Here is a 15,288-nt window from a genome sequence, read left to right as displayed (position 1 = left end):
GCCTCTCCGAGGTGGAAGGAAGGGAGGAGGAGCCACGTGAGCTCAGAGAAAAGAGTGTTCTGGGCTGAGAGCCCTGAGGAGCAAATGTGCTTGATTCTCAGAAAGGAAGGCCCGCTGTCCTTCTGCACAGGAAGTGGGCTTCCAAAGGCCCCTGCAGGGCACATGGGAGCACCAGAGGGACCCTGCCCCACATACATGGCACGGCAGGACCCTTCCACGGAGATGGAGTCCACTACAGGTGTCCTGGTCTCCCTCCCACATGCCATTCCAGTGACCAAAGGCCTCCTGAGGCCCTGGAGCCAAGGCTGAAGTTATTGTCATTGGCAGGTGGCCAGGTGTGTTCCAGACGGTGGGCCCACTGGCCCTCAGGGGCCTGTACTGGGAGGACAAGACCACTTTGTGAGAACCTTGGCCCTGGTGACTCCTTTCTTGGGTCAGTTGAGGAACAAGACCCCCGGGGGTGGTGGAGAGTGCGGTTCCCACGAAGGAGGAGGTTGGGGCTGGCTTTCCGGCTCTGCCACTCATCACTGTGGGTCCTTGGCCGGCCAGTGACCTGCCTCCCCCTTCGGTTTTCCCATCTCTAACTTGGGGGTGCGAGCACATCCTTTAGCCATTACAGTGAGGGAGAAGGAAGTCATGGTGTTCCTGGCACAGTGCCTGGCAAAACAGGTCTTTGATGAAGGCATGTTGAGCAAAGGGAAGAATCAGTACAAAGAAAATTCTCTTGAAATAGAAAAGCATAGGTGAAGCAGCATTTTTCACATTTCACCGAAGAATGTCCTAATGAACTTATTAAACTTATTGAAACAAAGATTACTACCTGGGTAGCTTATTTGGTGGAGCATCCAACTGTAGCTTTTGGCTCAGGTCATGATCCTAGGGTCATGGGATCGAGCCCCTTGGGCTCCACGCTGAGCATGGAGACTGCTTGAGAGTCTGTCTGTCTCTTTCTCTCCCTCTCTCTCTCTTAAACAAAACAAAACAAAACAAAACAAAACCACACACACACAAAGATTACTAGACTCCAACCTTGTCCAATTAATTTTCTTTTGAGAGAGAGAGAGCGCGCGCAAGTAAGCACGAGCAGGGGAGGGGCAGAAGGAGAGAATCTCAAGCAGGCTCCACACTCAGCACAGCGTCCAGCACGGGGCTCGATCCCATAACCCTGGGATCATGACCTGAGCCGAAATCCAGAGTCAGACGCTCAACCGACTGAGCCACCCAGGCACCCTCAATATTTTTAATATTTTAATTGTGAGCTCATCTGTACAACGACTTAGTGGTTTGTTTTTGGGTTTTTTTTGCAAATTCTGTGTGGCCTGGGCAGTGACAGGACCCAACTGAGCTGGTTTGCCAGGCCCTGGCCAGGCATCCCTGGGTTCTCACCCACTCAGGATCAATTTTCATGGTCATTACTCTGGTAGGCTGTGTCAATGCTAACTGTAAACCACATGTAAGGCAGGCTTGGGGGGCTTTGAATTTTTATGAGAGACTATCTTTTCACCCAGAGCCCTGGGCAGAGATAAGCTACTGACACCTTTCACTGGTCCAGCAGTTATCGGAGTGTCTCGACTTTAAGGGGGGGTCTCAGTGCCCCTCACACAGCCCAGGACTACCGCCTCTGTGACGCCAGTTTCTGGTCTGATAACTACATTACCAGCTTTCTTCTCATGGCACTGACTTTCAGTTCCTTCCTTTCTTCCCCTTCTTTCTGGTGAGTTCACCTGTGTCTCACAATTTTATTTTACATCCGGCTCTCTGTTGTCATGGTTATTCCTGAAGCTGGAAATGTTCCTGTACTGCTGCAGTGGAAAGTCTCCCCAAAGTTCTTTAAGACCAGAATGAGAACCTCCATTTTTTCCCGTGCGTGCCCGTGTATGTGTCCCCGCGGGCGTCACGCTTGCACGCGTGCGTATAATGTGCACGTGTCCCAGATGGAACCGGGAGTTCAATCCCGGCTGCTGGGTGCGCTTTTGGAATCAAAATGTCTTCATCAGAAATCATCCCCAGAGTTACTTATCTGCCCAAGATGGCAGCACGGGCCGTAAAAAGTACTCTGCCCTGATTCATGTCTTAGTGTCACGCTATTAACAGCTATTTATCAAGCACTTAGAATGTGCTCAACGCCTTGCATGAATTATTTACTCTCATCTTGTCACAACCCCACGAGGCAGACACTGTATTTCTACCCATTTTAGAAAGGAGGAAACAGGTATTTGGAGAGATTAGCCAACTTGCCAGGGTTTATACAACAAAACCAAGACTGAGCTCTCTCTTCATTTCTACCTTCTCCGTCCTCGTAAATCATGAGCTTAGGTGTTGCTTTGCAAGCGACTCTACAGCTTTCCTGCCAAACTCTGCGGCTAGGCGATCATTTGCACATTGGTTAAGAAAATGAGATCAAATGACATGATAAGTGCAAAAAGGACTTTTTATAAAATGCTAGAAATGACATCACTGCATGGTGGTTGTAACTCGCACTACCGTGTTGAGATCAGGATCTTTTAACTCACTCCAAGTAACGTGTTTGATCAACCGAGTGGATAAAAGTTCTTTTTCTCCCAGTCTTCTGGACTCTTTCTTTTTTTTTTTTAAAACATTTATTTATTTTTGAGACAGAGAGAGACAGAGCATGAATGGGGGAGGGGCAGAGAGAGAGGGAGACACAGAATCCAAAGCAGGCTCCAGGCTCTGAGCCCAGAGCCCGACGCGGGGCTTGAACTCACGGACCGCGAGATCGTGACCTGAGCTGAAGTTGGACGCTTAATGGACTGAGCCACCCAGGCGCCCCTGGACTCTTAAGTTGAAGAGAATTGAATGGCAAATCTGGTAAAACTCTTTGAATATGTTGGTTACACCGTAGAAACATCTAACAATTTGCAAAGCAACTCAAGGGGGTGACAGCCTGCAATCCGTTCCCCCCACCCCAACATCAGCAGGCATTAACTGAGCCCCCTGCTGAGTGGCGGGCACTGTGTGCCTAACAGTCGTGGTCATCTGTATGTGTGTCTTTTTTTTTTTTTTTTTTTACTTCAATTATAATAAACTTTTTTTTTTTTTTTTAATTTTTTTAACATTTATTTATTTATTTTTGAGACAGAGAGAGACAGAGCATGAACGGGGGAGGGGCAGAGAGAGAGGGAGACACAGAATCGGAAACAGGCTCCAGGCTCTGGGCCACCAGCCCAGAGCCTGACGCGGGGCTCGAACTCACGGACCGCGAGATTGTGACCTGAGCTGAAGTCGGACGCTCAACCGACTGAGCCACCCAGGCGCCCCATAAACTTTTTTTTTTAATTGTATTTAAATCCAAGTTAGTTAACATACAGTATAATAATGATTTCAGAGTAGAATTTAGTGATTCATCACTTACATATAAACACCCCATGTTCATCCCAACAAGTGCTCTCCTTAATGCCCGTCACCCATTTAGCCCATCCCCACCCCCACCTCCAGCAATCCTCAGTTTGTTCTCTATATCTAAGAGTCTCTTATGGTTTGCCTCCTTCTTTGATTTAATCTTATTTTTCCTTCCCTTCTTCTATGTTCATCTGTTTTGTTTCTTTTTTGTTTTAATGTTTTTTATTCATTTTTGGGAGACAGAGACAGAGCGCTAGCGGGGCGGGGGCGGGGACGGGGGGAGCCGAGAGAGAGGGAGACACAGAATCTGAAGCAGGTTCCAGTGTCTTACTGTCAGCACAGAGCTCAACACAGGGCTCAAACCCACAAACTGTGAGATCATGACCTGAACCGAAGTCAGATGCATAACCAACCGAGCCACTCAGGTGCCCCCTGTTTTGTTTCCTAAATTCCACATAGGAGTGAAATCACATGATATTTGTCTTTCTCTGACTGATTTCCCTTTGCATAATACATTCTAGTTCCATCCGTGTTGTTGCAAATGGCAAGATTTCATTCTTTTTGATCATTAAGTAGTATTCTATTGTGTGTGTGTGTGTGTGTGTGTGTGTGTGTGTGTGTGTATGTATACCACATCTTTGTCCATTTATCAGTCAATGGACATTTGGTTTCTTTCCATTTTAATTCTGGAATATTGCTAGATTTACAGAAAAGTTGCTGAGGTTGTACAGATAGTGGGATATGTCCTTCACCCAAGTCCCCCCTAATGTGAGCGTCTTCATAACTATGATGTGCTTGTCGACACTAAGCCATCAACACTGGTACATCATTATAACTATAGATTTTGCCAGTTTTTTCTAGTAATGTCCTTCTTTCTGCCCCAGGATCTAATCCGGGATCCCTCTTCGCATTTGGTGGATCCATTTCTAAACCAATTCTAAACCAATTCCACAGGGAAAACAGGCAAACAAACAATAAAACCTCCAGATCAGTTTGACTCCCATCTGACTCAGGAGTTGACCTGTTGCTCCAGCTCTGCCCTCGTGAAACCACCCTGTAAGGAAGAATCTCCTTCTTGGCCCCAGCTCAGGGCCTTGTGCCCATCGATGTGGGGGCAAGAATTAGGACCAGGCTTGACAGAGAAAATTGCCCTGTGGTTTGCTTTCTCACAGCTGGAAAGATTCCTGTCAGTGCAGTAGAAAAGAGGTTCTTTGATCTCCTTCTTCAGCTCATCATTCATTCATTCACTCATTTATTCATTCATTCATTCATTTTTAAAGTTTATTTATTTTGAAAGAAACAGAGAGAGAGAGAGAGAGAGAGAGAATGAGAGTGGGGGAGGGGCAGAAGGGGGGGGGCAGGGTAGAGAGAATCCCAAGCAGGGTCCACACTGTCAGCGCAGAGCCTGATGGGGGCTCCAACTCAGGAACCTCGAGATCATGACCTAAGCCGAAATCAAGTCGGATACCTAACCAGCTGAGCCACCCGGTCACCCGTCATTCATTCATTTTTAAAACATGTTTATTAGTTCTTTCAGCAAACATTTATTAAGTTCCTACAGCGTGCCAGGTACTAAATTAAGTGCCAAGGGCATAATGGGGAACAAAACAGAAATAGTCCCTACTTATGGAACATTAAATAATTTATTTATTCATTCTTGAATACCTTGAATACTAAGTGTTCAACACTGTGCTAGGCAGTATGGGGGGAAGGATATTCTTAATACAGGCCTTGTCCTCAAGGGATGCAGCTGGCCAGAGACACAGGACAAGCCACTCAAGACAGCCTGATATAAACGGTGTGGACAGTAAGGAGAGACAGAGAGCTAAGAGCGAGGGTGAGCAGGGAGGGCTTCAGGGAGGGGGCCCAGATCTTAAGCTGGACTTAAGGGTGAGGTCTGTATGGTCAAAAAAAAAGATGGGGGGCGGGGGGTTTGGCGCCTGGCTGGCTCAGTCCAAGAGCGTGTGGCTCTTGATGTCAGGGTTGTGAGTTTGAGCCCCAGGTTGGGTGTAGAGATTACTTACAAATAAAATATTATATTTTTTAAAAAGTGCGTGTCGAAGGGAAGTAAGCAGGATTGTGCACTTGTGTTTACCCAGAAGAGTTGAGACAGACTGCCCCTGAGGAGGGGCTTTGGGTGTGGGGATAGAAGAACATATATTTGAAGGTGTGGTTTGGGATCCGTTGCTCTAAAGGGAGACTTCCTGTCTCCCGGGGACATCTGAGCCCTTAGGAAGTGTGCCTAAGCTAAGTCCCAGAAAGGCAGATCCCAAGAGCCTTCGTGAGAACCACCCCCTTGCCTCACAGTGGGAAGTATGAGGCTCTGAGAGACGAAGTGGTGGAAAGCACACAGGCTTTGGAGGCCTAGCTCTGCGGCTTTCCAGCTGTGCGCCCTTGAGCAAGTTACTGGTGAGCCTCTGTTTCCTGCGGTATAAAGAGATAACCCTAGTACCTACCTCAAAGGAGTCGTGAAGATTAAATGAGACAATGAGGCCTCAGAGCCCGGCTCAGCCCTCAGCACCAGAAAGTGCTAAGTGTCAAACGTGCTAAGTGTCATAAACGAGAACACTGTGGTCTCAAGAGAACTTCAAGACTCCCATGACATAGATTAGACATTTAATGAAAATAAAATGTATTTGGAGAGCTTCAAAAAAAAAAAAAAAGAAAAGACTCCTATGACATGGATGGAGAGAGCTGACTCTCCAAAGTCTCGGACAGCAGGGCAGTGAATGTCTCCAGTTGGCAGAAATGAACTTGCGTTACCATGGTTTGGAGAGAGGGAGACACAGGTGTTCCTCCACAGTGGCACCCTAATTTGAACATCTCTTGAATGAGGAGATATTCAGGGATGGCCTTTTTTCTGTTTAGCAGAGACTCACTTGGAGGTCTTTTGACCCTGCTCCCCTCCCCACCGCAACACACACAGAAAACAAAACAAAACAAAATACAAAGTAAAACGAAACAAAAACAACTTTTAAGACTAGTGGGTGACAAGTTCGCAGCTCTTGTACTACTGTAGGGTCCCCTCAGTAGTTCGAGGAGAGTCTGTAGGGCGGGATAGGCCACAGCCTGGAAAGGGGACAATACTGGTTTCTACCTTGGAGCAAGATCCCGAAGAGACTTCTGGTCCACCACAGAAAACAGTCAGAGAGAAAAGAGCAGAGGCAACGACCCTGAGAACATTCTGAGGTTCCAGAGAACTTTCTAGATACATTCCCTCTCTGCCTGTTTTATCTCCACTCGATCAGTAGATCCTTCAGTGACAAGTCAGGGAGATTGTGCCTGGATTCTGGGAAGAGGCACACAGGGGCAGGGTGAGGCCGCAGTCCTGGAAAGACCCCCATGGGTACCTTGACAGGAACCCAGGTATGAACCGCAGGGAAGCACTGCTGTTTCCATGGCAACCTGATATAAGCTGATATGAACTTTTAAAGCCAATTTAGTAAACTCTTCGGGCTAGAAAAAGGTCTGTGTGAAAGATTGTTATTATCCGTAGAAGAGTATTGGCTTTGAGGTTTTGTTTTTTTAAGTGCTTACTAGGTCAGAGTGGTTTTGCCTTTGGCAAAAGCCTGTAATGCATTCAGAACAGAGTAGAAAAATGTGAATTTTCTCACACATTCTAGTTCCAGTTTCTGTTAACATAGACTGTGGCCTATGGGATAACCATCTTTATTCATTTCTCTGTCCATCCAACCATCCAACCATACAGCCATCCAGCTGGATTTATTGAGTGTCATCTTTATCCTGGGCTCGGTTTCTAATTCGGAAAATAAGAGGATTTCGTCTGGTTTCGTATTTTGACCTAGGCTCCTAGAATCTTCGGCTGCTTTCAGCAGCCTCCTTCCTAGGGCGGGATGGGGCGATTGGGCAGGGTCTGAGACCCCACTTGGCTTCAACCTAGAACAGCCCTGTTTCTAGCTGTTGTATATATCGGATTTCCGCTTGAGGTGTCTTTTGAATAAAGGCTCCCCGACTGAAAAATCGCTGCCCCAGAAGGTCTCTCTGGATCTTCCAGTGGCCACGCTGCGGCTTCAAGCCAAATCGTTTTTCAATCAATGCCCCTGCCGTGTGGGGTATGGAAATAAAAAGGTGAATAAAACCAGGGTCACTACCCCTCAGGGGCACGCTGTCACTGTGAAGAAACACTGAGATCGCAAGCGCGAATGGGTAAATGACTGTTGTTAAGATAATAAGAATTTTTATTATTATAGTGCAGTCGGGCAGTCAGGATACACCCACAGGGATAGGCAGCCTATAATTCAGCCTACAATTAGGGACCAGGTAGGAGCTGCACACTCCCAGGTGCTCCATGCAGGGACTCCGAGAATTGCAGGGCTTTCCTGGGAACGCAGCTCTGCTCGCCGCCGCCTCCCCTGGGGCTGCTGCGCCGCCCGCTTCCCCCCTGCTTACCGCGCCCGCTGCTGGGAAGCACGGCCGGCGGCGGGGGGTGGGGGGGGGGTGGGGGGGGGAGGAGATGGGGGGGCGCCTGGCGGTGATTGGCTGAGCCGGAGGTTGCTAGGCTACCAGTCCGCGGGAGACTGGGGCCGCTCAGTCCCATCCTCCACCGCAGATCTACCCCGCGCCTCCGCAGACCCCATCCGGGCACCCTGTGAAGGAGATCCCCAGCAGTTTAAGTTGTCGGCCGCCACGTGCCCATCTTTCTAGGATTTTTCACTTAGCAAGAGGCCGTGTGGAGGAGGGGAAGAGAAGCGGGTTTATTCTCGGGGCACCTCGGATAAGCTGCTTCTCTCTCTGGACCTCAGTGCCCTCCTTCGATTCCTGAGGTTCATTCATTTATTCATTATGCATGCATGCAATCATGTTTATTAAGTGCCTACCGTGTTCCGGGCACCATATCGGGCGCTAGGGACGAAAGGATAAGCCAGATTGAGACCATCCTTGGTCTCACAAAGAGATGGAGGGGAGGGGGGAGAGGCATTAGATTTAAGCAAATACATAAGATAAACATATATCTTATTCCTTCCTCCTCAGTGATACTTCTAAGCCCTGCCCCTTTTCCCTCCTAAATCTGTAGAGCCCCCCAAGTTGGCAAGAGAGGGAGAGAGTGTGGATAGCAACAGCACTACATTACAGCTGACCTAGCACCTTACTGCACCCTGAAACAGAGGCACACTGTCCCGTCTCCACGGTGTTTTTACTTTGCTCCTTTGCATCCAAAAGTGAGCCTGAGCCCACCTCGATAAAGATGTGGGGGCAGGGATCATTGTCCCCAGTTCAAATGAGAAAGCCGAAAGCCAGAAACATCAAGAAGACTTCTCCGTGGTCACAAGGAGAATTCCTGGCATAACTGATAGAGCGAGTACTCTGTGCAGGCACCTAAAAAGCGATCTGCCTCATCACAACCCAGTAAGGTAGTATTATTCCCATTTGATAGATTCTAAAATTGGGACTGGAAGAACTTACTTGACTTGCCAGTGATGGCCCAGATAGTATGTGGCAAAGCTGGGATTTTAACCACATCTCCCTGGCTCCACAGCCTGCCCTCTTTCCAAGAAATGGATCTGGTCCTAAAAAGAGTAAAACGACTCTCTGAGTGGCTAAGACCCGGAGTAGCTTCCAAATGCCCTTCAAAACCTCCCAGTCCCAGGATCTTATGTATTTATTTTTCTATTGAAATTCTTGGCACGACAGATGCATAAAATTTGGTCAATTGGCCACAGTTATCAATACCGTTGACCCTGTTATCTATCCATCTCTCTGGGATGACCTTGCCTTCAGGCTTTTACTAGGTAATTAAGTCAAGTAGCTCTTCCCTGGGAGCATCTCCAATGCTTGCTTTTCCTCCCTGTCAGGTTTTTATGTTTCTTTGTTCACATACTGAATAAATATTGAACGCCCATCAAGTGTCGTGGGCACTTGCTTGGTGGGCAAAGGTGAGTATGGCCCATCCCTTGTCCTTGAGGCGTTTCCAGCTTCTAGCAAAGGTTTCTGAAGGGCCTTCCGCAGGCGGGGTGCAGTGATAGGCCTTAGAGAGGCGAGGACCATAAGGATCTTCCCCCAAAGAATCTTCTTCTTGGCTTGGGAGACAGACTGCACTTAGATAATAAAAGGTGCGAAAGGAGGTGGGAGGAAGCAGAAATGAATGTGGCAAGTGTGGGCTGGGGTGGGAGAGCCAACCTTGAGTTTCCTGTGGTGCTGCTTTTAAATCCCATCTTGCTGTGGTCAGTGTGGGATACTGTGTCTCGGAGCCCAGCAGACTGCAGCTTGGAAGGAGGCCTTTAAATGGGAGAAGGTGCTGGAAAGTACAGAGATAAAGAAGCAAGCTAAATTTATCCCTCCTCCCAGCATCCAGCAATTGCTATGCTAAACACTTGACTCTCTACCAGCAGAGACTTGTTTAACCAGAAGATTAGTTGCTTCTCTCTCGGCTGGGAAAAGAGGGAGAAAGAAGGGAGAGAGAGACAAAGAGAGACAGAGAAAGGGATGGTCAGAGATGTTGACGACAGGGACACACACAGAGAGCCCTCGAAAAGGAAACAAGGAGAGGCAGAGATAAAGGCATCCTTTGCTATACAGTCCCAATGCGCAGCAAGAAAGAAGGTTAAACTGGGCACCCGAGTGGGAGAAATCAGACAATCTCCTGTCCCCTCCCTCCCTGGCTACATGATTCTGGCTTGAGCACTGCTGATTTCAAGACAGCGCCATTTTCAGATGTCAGTATATTGGAGAGGTCTATACTATTTCTATTATCTCGGTCACTGCTTTGTCCCCGTCACCCATCACCACTCATGAAGAGCTGAGAGTAAGCTGTAAATGGATAATACACAAATGCCATGATTCAAATAAGCATTGCAAGATGAAACATGCATGCCTTTGACCTAGCATTCCCACCTCTAGGAATTTATCCTAAAGAAAATAATTAAGAACAAGACATAGGCGCGCGCACGCACACACACACACACACACACACACACACACACACACACAATTAGCATGAGATTCTTCACTGCAGCATTGAAAAGCAAAGAAACATAGAAAAGCATAGACAAAGCAAAGAAACAAAATAAATAACCGACCCCTACTGGGGACTTCCTCGGTAAATAATGGTACAACCTTACAAAAGCTTTCCACGCTGCGTGTAAATTGGGTTATAAATAGGTACTTACTGATGTGGAAAGACATGATTTATTAGGTTAAAAAAAACCAATCAATTACAAAATAATGTATATTATATGACTCCATGTATGTATTCTTATAAGTAGAATACATGTAATAAAATATATAATCCGGGAAGACATAAACTAGATGTTAATCTCCGGTTGGAGGGATCCCAAAACCCTTCAATTTTTATCTCTTTGCTTCTCTGCATTTTTCAAAATTATTTTTTTTCCACGAGGAACATGTGTTTCTTGTGCAATGGGAGCAAATTTTCTTCCAGCAGTCCCAGTGAGCATCTCCTGCCGGGAGTTCAGGTGTGTGGGGGCAAGCTCAACCAGGGGTTCCTGGCCCACAGGCGTTGTGGGAAAGGCCACCAACCCATGCAAGGCCACTCAAGCTGCTCATTGAAATGGCATGCCCCCACCCTGGTTTGCCTCCCCATCCTGACTGGTCTTGTGGGCGAGAACTCTGTGACCTAGCCTCTTGGCGTCCAAATGCGTAGTCACTTCACTACTGGTGAGCTGGCCATCGCCCTCCCTTGAGGGAAAACGCTGTTGGTACAAGTTGTTGGCACATGGTAAAGCCGGCCTTACCAAAACTGCAGGGCCTTCCCACCTGTCAGGAGCACCCTCCCCTGTAAGAGGGTGACAGCTACGATTCTCTGTCGCTCAGGTCAGTCCCTACTACACATATGCAGCTGTGATTCTGGATGTCGGTGGGGGGAGAAAAGAAGGCTGTCACCATGGCAACCCAGCTGGCTCAGCCTCTGGGATCAGTCCAAAGCCCAGGGGAAGAAGGTGGGGTTTAGAGTGGAAGCAAACACTGCCTGGCTGTCCGACCTCAGACAAGGCACTTAGCTTCTCTCTGCCTCAGTTTCTACATCTGTAAAACGATGCTAAATCTCTTTATCCTATCCACCTCCAGGATTAACGGGAAATAATCTCAACTGTAAAACATGAAGGTGTAGAGAGTCCCGAGCTTTGGTTTGTCTCTAAATTGCTGTGTGTAACTTTGGGCAAATCACTTAACCTCTCTGTGCCTCCTCAGCCGCTCTGTTTGTAAGTAGGAAAATAATATCCACCGCGATAACTCCCCAGATATATTGCCGGGCACCCCCACAAGAATCTAAGAATCTCCACGTTGGAAGGAATCTTAGCACTCACGCAGGAATCTCTTCGATAAGTCCTCTGACTGAGGTACTTGCCCCACCTCTGCTTAATTACCTCCAGGGCCGGAGAGCTCCTAACTGCCCAACTTCCCAAATGCTATTTCTGCTTCCGATTTTGCCAGAGGGTTTGCACAGGGTAGACATTAACAGCAACTGGTGAGTAACAGGTACAGGCCCGGCTCTAGAAGCTTGTGGCTTAGTGGAGTGGGAGCAGGATGGGTTCTGGGATCTAGGTTAAAATCCCACTTTGTGCTCTCGCCAGGGCGTTGACCTTGGGCCAGTTATATTATCTCTCCAAGCCTCGGTCTCCGGATCAGTAAAATGAGGTTGGAAATACCTACCTCATAGTGTTGCTGTGAGAATCTGGCAAGATTGCAGTTTCTTTTTGAGCTGACAAGCCTAACGTCCCCAGGGGAATTCTGGAGACAGGTTACACCTTTCTCTGCAATCCCCTGAACAACACATCTGCCCTTCAAACCCCATCTCGCATGGGTAGGTCCTTATGCAACCTGTTCTTCCCAGAAGGAGGGAGAAGGTTCCTCTCCCCATCCCGGAGACCTGGCCTTTGTACTCCACACCTCAGGGCCTTCTCTCTCTCACGCCTGTACCAGGGGCTATAAAGGGAAGATGACGCAATTGTTTCAAGACAAAGTTCGCCTCAAGGCCAGTGCCCCTTCCCTGCTCACAGATTTAGTGGGCACTAAGCAAGTGTCACAAGGTGTCACTTGGTGAAGGCTTTCCACCGTATCAGTGTTTTAAGAGGAATCTCACCCAGGGCAAAAAGCCCCTAAGACCCCAGAAGAATGTAGTCCAGTAGTAGATTTCCAGATGTGGTGACTGGACGCAGGAGAAAACAGTGCAGGGTAGGAAAGCGGTCCCCTACCCTCGATATGAAAGGAGGCAGGATGCCTGGGTCTAGTTCTGCCATTGACTAGCCGTGGACTCTCTGGAGCCAGTGACTTCATTCTTCGCGCCTTGTTCTCCTCGTGCGCAGAACGACAAGCCGACTCCGGGGACCAGCCCTGCTTCTGAATTCTAGGGTTTCCCATCTGTTGGAGACGGCGGGAGGTGGCATAGTCATCAGCGACCCCTCTTGTCCAAGAGCTGCTGACCGCCGGCTCCTCTCTGCTTCCTCCACAGATGAGTACCTCAGGGTCCTCAATGTAGGTGTGGCCGAGGTGAAGAAATCCTTCCTGGGACCCTTGTCCCCATCTTGCAAGATGGTGCAGATGATGAGGCAGTTTCTGTACAAGGTCCTGCCTGAGGACTCTTACAAGGCCGCCACGGGGAAGCTCCACGTGTCCCTCACGCGGTTCACAGATGGAGAGAGTGTCGTGGTTTCAGAGTACACATCCAAGGAAGAGCTCATCGAGGCAAGGGGCGGGGCCCAGGGTGTGGGGGCGGGGCCCAGGGAGTGGGGCCCAGTTTGTGGAGACGGTCCCCCATTCTGTCGCCTGTCTTCCAACGGCCCTTGACAAAAAGGTTGAATTATCACCCAGTGGGGCATCGCTTCGGAAAGGGCACTCTGTGCACTGTTTGATGCTCATTAATATAAATTTCAGTCATGAATGATTACTGTTGGACAGCGCTGTGGGTCTGCCCAATTTTCAGGACAAAAGGGTTAAGGGGCCCCTTCTCCGGGCCCCTCCCTCTGTCCCATATCTCCACCCCCTTCTCCTCTCCTGAATACAAGGCCCTGCCACCCATCCTCACAGCCCCACACTGGCACGGCCATGATCGTGGCCGTGGGGGAATGAATAGGCAGTGGGTGTGGACACCTCCTCCACCTACTTCGTGTCCCCCTGGGTTTATTAGCACTCAGCTCTTCAAGACTTTTCTCTCCAAGCCCTCTTCTATCAGCTCCACTCTTACTCATGCCAACCAGAGCAAACCACAGAAAGCAGGCCTCTGTGCCTTTGCACCTGCGGTGCTCTGCCTGGGATGCCCTTCCCTCCTTCCCAGCTCACTTCACCTGCTTGACAAGACTCCAGTTGCTCTTTCTGGGTACGTTCCATCATCACCAGCCTGCCCCACACTCCCCTGGGTTGGATACTCCTCTTTTGGGGCCACAGTGCCCTGGCTCATCTCCATCGCGGCACCTGTCTCACCATGTACTGTCATTAGTAAATGACATGCTTACTCTCCCTCGTTGGGCATTCGTTAAGGGTGGGCATCTCACCCTCCTTTGATTCCAGAGCCTGGACCTGGCCACACATACATGAATGGTTGTTGGGTTCCACTGGATTCGTGGAGACATGGTGCTAGAAAGGACCCTGGAGGTCACTGAGGCGGCTCCCTCTCTTTAAAGCTGGGATATCGGGCCCTGACTACCTAGTAGGGTAACGAGGACCCAGCTAGTTAGGGCCAGGCCAGGAATTGAACTCGAGGCTCTGCTCCCCAGGGCAGTGCGTCTGCCTTGGATTTAAGAAGGGCCAGGATGGTGGTGACCCAGAAGCCTGCTGGTGAGCCCTCCCTACCCAGCTGCCAACGTGTCTCAGCCCCTTCTCTCCCCACAGGCACTCTACTGCAGCTGCTTTGTCCCCGTGTACTGCGGCCTCATTCCTCCAACTTACCGGGGCGTGGTGAGTGCTTTGGCGTGGGAGGGGGTGAGCCAGGACCCAGGGGTGCCTCGGGTCCCTATGGCCCCCATCTGGGAGGGTTGGGGGTGGTCTCAGGATTCAGTGGAAAGACCAAGAGTTGGAGAGATTCTTGTGTTTTTCTACTTAGAATTCCCAGTGTAGACGGATTTCTGGGGCTTTAAGATGAACTTCCCCTCCCTATATCGGGCTTCACTCTGGACCACCAACCCATTATTGAGCCTGGCTAGTCAAAACTCCATAGGCTTGCTGGATTTTCTCATTCTTGACAGAGAATGTAGGATACAGATCCTGTGATATTGGTACCTGGAACAATGGGGACCTTTAACGTCATCTAGGCTAGTGCATATGAATCACCCAGGGAGGTCTTGTAAAATAATGCAAAATCTGATTCACTAGGCCTGGAGCCAGAGACTCTGCACCTCTAACCAGCTTCGGCTGATGCCAGTGCTACGGGTCCAGGCCCCACCCTCCGAGGAAGAGGGTCTAACTCATGCCCCCTTCTCATTTTATATAGAAAGAAAATAAGACCCAGGATTCAGCTAGTAGATGGAGCACATATTACATGTCAGCTGGGTACTTCCCAGGCACCCCAGAGAGTTAGAGCTTCAGGATCTGTGGTCCTGTGTTCATAGTTGAGGAAACAGAAGCCCCAGGAGGGAAGGGAAGTGTGGTGGCTGGTGGCCAGGCCATGATCAGGGGTGCCCTGGAGAGTGCTGAGGATACCTGACCTGAAAGAGGGAGGCAGTGTGGACCCACGGCGGTCTGGAGAGACCTGCACGGACCCACCTTGTGTTCACCTTCTCAAAAGGCCACGGGAACAGGCTCCATCCCCAGGGCCCCCTTCAACAGTTGAGTGGTTCAGGTGGGGTAGCCTGGGAGGGGAGGTGTATGGAGGAGCATTTGCTCCTGCTCTATCCAGAGTATGGAAGGCCTTCTCCCCACAGAGGCCTGGGAGCCCCACCTCAGCACCACTGAGACGGCTGTGGGGACACAGTGTAGGGACAGAGCACTGGGCTGGGAGTTTGGGGGCCACCGTGGACA

The 15,288-nt window shown here is 49.4% G+C and overlaps 1 protein-coding gene across 3 annotated transcripts in view; it reads left to right on the top strand.

The window, feature by feature from the left end:
* Nucleotides 1-15,288, top strand: part of PNPLA1 (patatin like phospholipase domain containing 1) — a 49,345-nt gene that overhangs the window by 13,188 nt on the left and 20,869 nt on the right. For 2 of the 3 annotated variants that reach the window (XM_019456926.2, XM_019456925.2), the window contains exons 2-3: nucleotides 12,788-13,020; nucleotides 14,164-14,229. In XM_019456926.2, coding sequence (XP_019312471.1) covers nucleotides 12,788-13,020; nucleotides 14,164-14,229 — 299 coding nt within the window. Of the gene's footprint in view, nucleotides 1-11,729; nucleotides 11,804-12,787; nucleotides 13,021-14,163; nucleotides 14,230-15,288 lie in introns of those variants that run through there. The other variant, XM_019456927.2, reaches the window with a different exon arrangement.

The sequence above is a fragment of the Panthera pardus genome, unplaced genomic scaffold (assembly GCF_024362965.1).
Source record: "Panthera pardus isolate Hobbes unplaced genomic scaffold, ASM2436296v1 HiC_scaffold_17, whole genome shotgun sequence".
Classification (NCBI taxonomy): Eukaryota; Metazoa; Chordata; class Mammalia; order Carnivora; family Felidae; genus Panthera; species Panthera pardus.
The sequence above is the reverse complement of the archived record's forward strand: the minus strand, read 5'-3'. Positions and strand labels throughout refer to the sequence as shown.